General features: G+C 31.2%; 1 protein-coding gene across 1 annotated transcript; it reads left to right on the top strand.

Moving 5' to 3' along the window:
* The first annotated feature begins 276 nt into the window (after positions 1-276).
* On the top strand, positions 277-2733 carry LOC118349293. The gene is made up of 6 exons (XM_035693442.1): positions 277-505; positions 675-827; positions 1000-1080; positions 1239-1364; positions 1506-1586; positions 2356-2733. The coding sequence occupies exons 1-6, from the start codon at positions 400-402 to the stop codon at positions 2430-2432; spliced, it is 624 nt and encodes a 207-aa protein (XP_035549335.1). The 5' UTR covers positions 277-399; the 3' UTR covers positions 2433-2733.
* The last annotated feature ends 826 nt before the right edge of the window (positions 2734-3559 follow it).

Raw genomic sequence — 3559 nt, 5'->3', positions numbered from 1 at the left:
GCTTAAGCTTAAAGTTTTGGTTTTAATAAAGCACGTAGTTCATAATTTTCTGTCATATCTAGAATATAAAACATAGAAAATAAGATGGAAAAAGAATATATTTTAATGTGTAGAATTTAGATGAATATTGCAAAGCAAGTAATAGACCAAGTGCCCAGCCATGCACGCTGCATGGACATGATGGTCTAAAAGTCTCGCAGAAGCTTCTATATCTGAAGAAAACTTCAATTGCTATTATCTTTATTATATACCTACCATATTATATGGTATAAATGCAAGTACTAGCTCATCATCTAAACCTCCTCAAAATCAATTCCTAGCTCATCATCCCTCATCAATTTAAGTCTCTAGTGCGTGCATTTCTGATCTTCTCGATCTTGTGGCCTGTGAATTAAGGAAATGGCTTCCAGCTCCAATATGTTGGCTTTCCTAGCTGTTATGTTTCTGGTGGTGCTACCCATGTCTTCCCTAGCCTCAAATCATACTCATCTTGATGATCTTTATGGTACTCAATATATCCTGATCATCTCTTCCAAAAGCATATTACAACTTTGAATATCTTAGCTAAAAGCTGCTAGGCCATCATGCAGAAATACTACTCAAGAAACCCAGATATCAGTGTTGTTTTTCTTTTGTTTTGTCTTTATTTTGTTCTTTTTGGGTTTGAATTGCAGAAAAGGTGTGTGAAGAAGTGGAATGTGGAAAGGGAAATTGCTCAGCTGACATAAATTACCCACTTGGCTTCAAGTGCGAATGCGAACCTGGTTGGAAGCGAACTCGTGACGACGATGACGATCTCACGTTTCTTCCCTGCGTGATACCTAATTGTAGTCCCTCGCTCCTATCTAATCTTTTCACACACACACACAACACACACGCAAACATACATATATATATATATATATATATATATGGGGGATTAAACACCGTACCATTTATATATGTTGTCAAAATGATCATGAAGTATATATTCAATTATTCTTTCGCTCTGTTTTGCAGGTACTCTTGATTACGGCTGCCAGCCAGCTCCTCCACCGGTTCCACAAACGGAGAATCCACACAATATATCAGCCTTTGATCGTAAGTAACCAATTTATATATATAACCATCTTGATTAACAACATCAATTTTATTCAATTAATTTCTCTCTCTCTCTCTCTCTCTATATATATATATATATGTTTTTTTTCCTTAAATAAATTCTCATTAATTAATTTTTTTTTTATTTGGTTTTATAGCATGCTACTGGGCCTATTGCGGAGAAGGGACATGTACCAAGAACAAGACACATACACACAGATGTGAATGCAACTCGGGTTACTCCAACCTTCTAAACATCTCAGCCTTCCCATGCTACAGTGAATGTAAAAACCTAAGCCTCTCATGCATATATATATATATATATATATATATATATATATATGTTTCTATAATGGAGAAAAAAGGTTAAGAAGTTGAGAGAGCTGATAATTAATGGCTCTATGTTGTTTGATTCTTACTTGAAGGTACACTTGGATCTGATTGTTCAAGACTTGGGATTACGGTCCAAAAATCTACTACAGACGATGGATCTGGGACTGGTCAAGGTACGCGTATATATACATATATATATATATATATATATATTGAATCCCGAGAAACCTTTCTTCTTGATAGTTATAAGAAATATTGTTTTTCATCTTCAATATTTTTTTAATAATAAGCAATGGTACTCTGCCTAAATAATTATTGGGTTTTAGTTTATTATTCTGATTTTCGGAATAATTATTAATTAATGTACGTTGTTGGCATCCTCATTAATTATTATTAGTATTAGTATTTTAGTAATGATAATAATATAAATATATATATATATATATAATATTGCTGTATAATCTTGAAGGATCTTTTGCTAAGAAAAATCTTGAGGTTTAGGCAGCTAGCAGCTTAATTAGGTCAAACCATGACTTTTTCCTCCTAAAAATAAAAATATCTTCAACAACTTTGTACGCTTTTGTTCGGTTAATTTGGAAGACTAGTCTTTCAAGCTGATCTTCTGAAAATCCTTTCTTTTTTCCAACAAGCTAGCATACAATTACACGCAGTTGACTGAAGACGTATAACATGCATTAATATTGTTAGTTAATTAATTGATATATGGGCTATATATACCTAGAACTTCCTTTTTCATTAATCTTTTAGTAATAATTATGAGGATATAATATTTATATTAAAATTCATAAGAGATTATGATACAACAATATATATATATATATATATATATATATTACAGAGATAATTCATGAGAAACAGACATATATACAGACCAGCTGACATTTTTGTTTTGTTTAATATCTCTTCTGTTTTGGTCTTCAGCTACCTCGTTTCTGCCTGGAAAGTTCCATTGGATGGCTATATTGATGGCGTCGTTGTGTATGTTTCTGTGGAAGTAGAAGGGATCGAGATTTGGCATGCGTAGACAGACACATTTATTTGGCCTCTTTGTTCATCATGTTTTCCTTATTATTTCCCTAATTATTCCCTGGTTTTTTTATGTACAAAGTTTGTATGAGTACTGAAAACAGTCGTCATAGGCTGACGATGATTGTTGTATACAACACCACATGATGAGAATAAATGTTTTGAGTAGTACTAATATTGATAGTTATAAATGCTTTTTCTATATATTATAAATATATCAATTGATTTAGTTGTTGCAAGTAATTTTACCTACTCTCCGAAATGGAGAAATCATCTTCAATCGAGTAATGATGATATATATTATACAACTTTTTCACAATTCTGCTTTAAATGGATCATGACGTTTTTACAAAAATCGTGTAACGATTTGACAAAAACGTTCTCAATCTACAAGAACTTGTAAAAAAAGTTGCATCTTTATCAATTTCCATTTAAAAAATATGTGAGCATTATGCATGCATGCAGAAGGGGGCGCCATAATCGATGGTATCATTTTCTTTTATTTTTCGTTTAATGAAAGAAATTAAAGAGAGTGATTTTGATTCAGAGATGAATTGAAATGTGTTGTAAATAGTAGAATAAAAGTTGAATTATTTATTATATTTTGTGTGAGAATTTGAGAAAGTTGTTTTGGGAATTGAAAAAGTTGAATTATTTATTATATTTTGTGTGAAAATTTGAGAAAGTTGTAATGATGAGATGAGATGAATTGAGGTGGGTTTTGAAAGCAAATAACTGGTCTAATTTATATTAAGTTAGATATGGGTCATGTTGAAAATAATTAACTTAATTAGTTATACTATATATTGATCAAAGTTTATTTAAAATTGGGAAAAACTAGACTTTATATACTTCATTTTTTATTAACCCGGGTCCAGGGTTAATAAAAAAATATATAAGCTGCAAATTGGTGGTGTTTTTTTATTTTTATTTTTTGGAGATAGAGTTGTGGAAAGGGTCAAAGAAGGGTACGTTTGATCATCTCCTATTTAATTAACGATCGAGTTCTATTGAGTTCCCATGATTTACAGTTTTCTTGATAACCAACAAAATGTTTATTAAAGATTCCCAAAGCATATATATGAGAAATGATTTGTAC

The sequence above is a fragment of the Juglans regia genome, chromosome 8, assembly GCF_001411555.2.
Source record: "Juglans regia cultivar Chandler chromosome 8, Walnut 2.0, whole genome shotgun sequence".
Taxonomy (NCBI): domain Eukaryota; kingdom Viridiplantae; phylum Streptophyta; class Magnoliopsida; order Fagales; family Juglandaceae; genus Juglans; species Juglans regia.
Note: the sequence above shows the minus strand (reverse complement) of the source record. Positions and strands in the feature narration are given on the sequence as shown.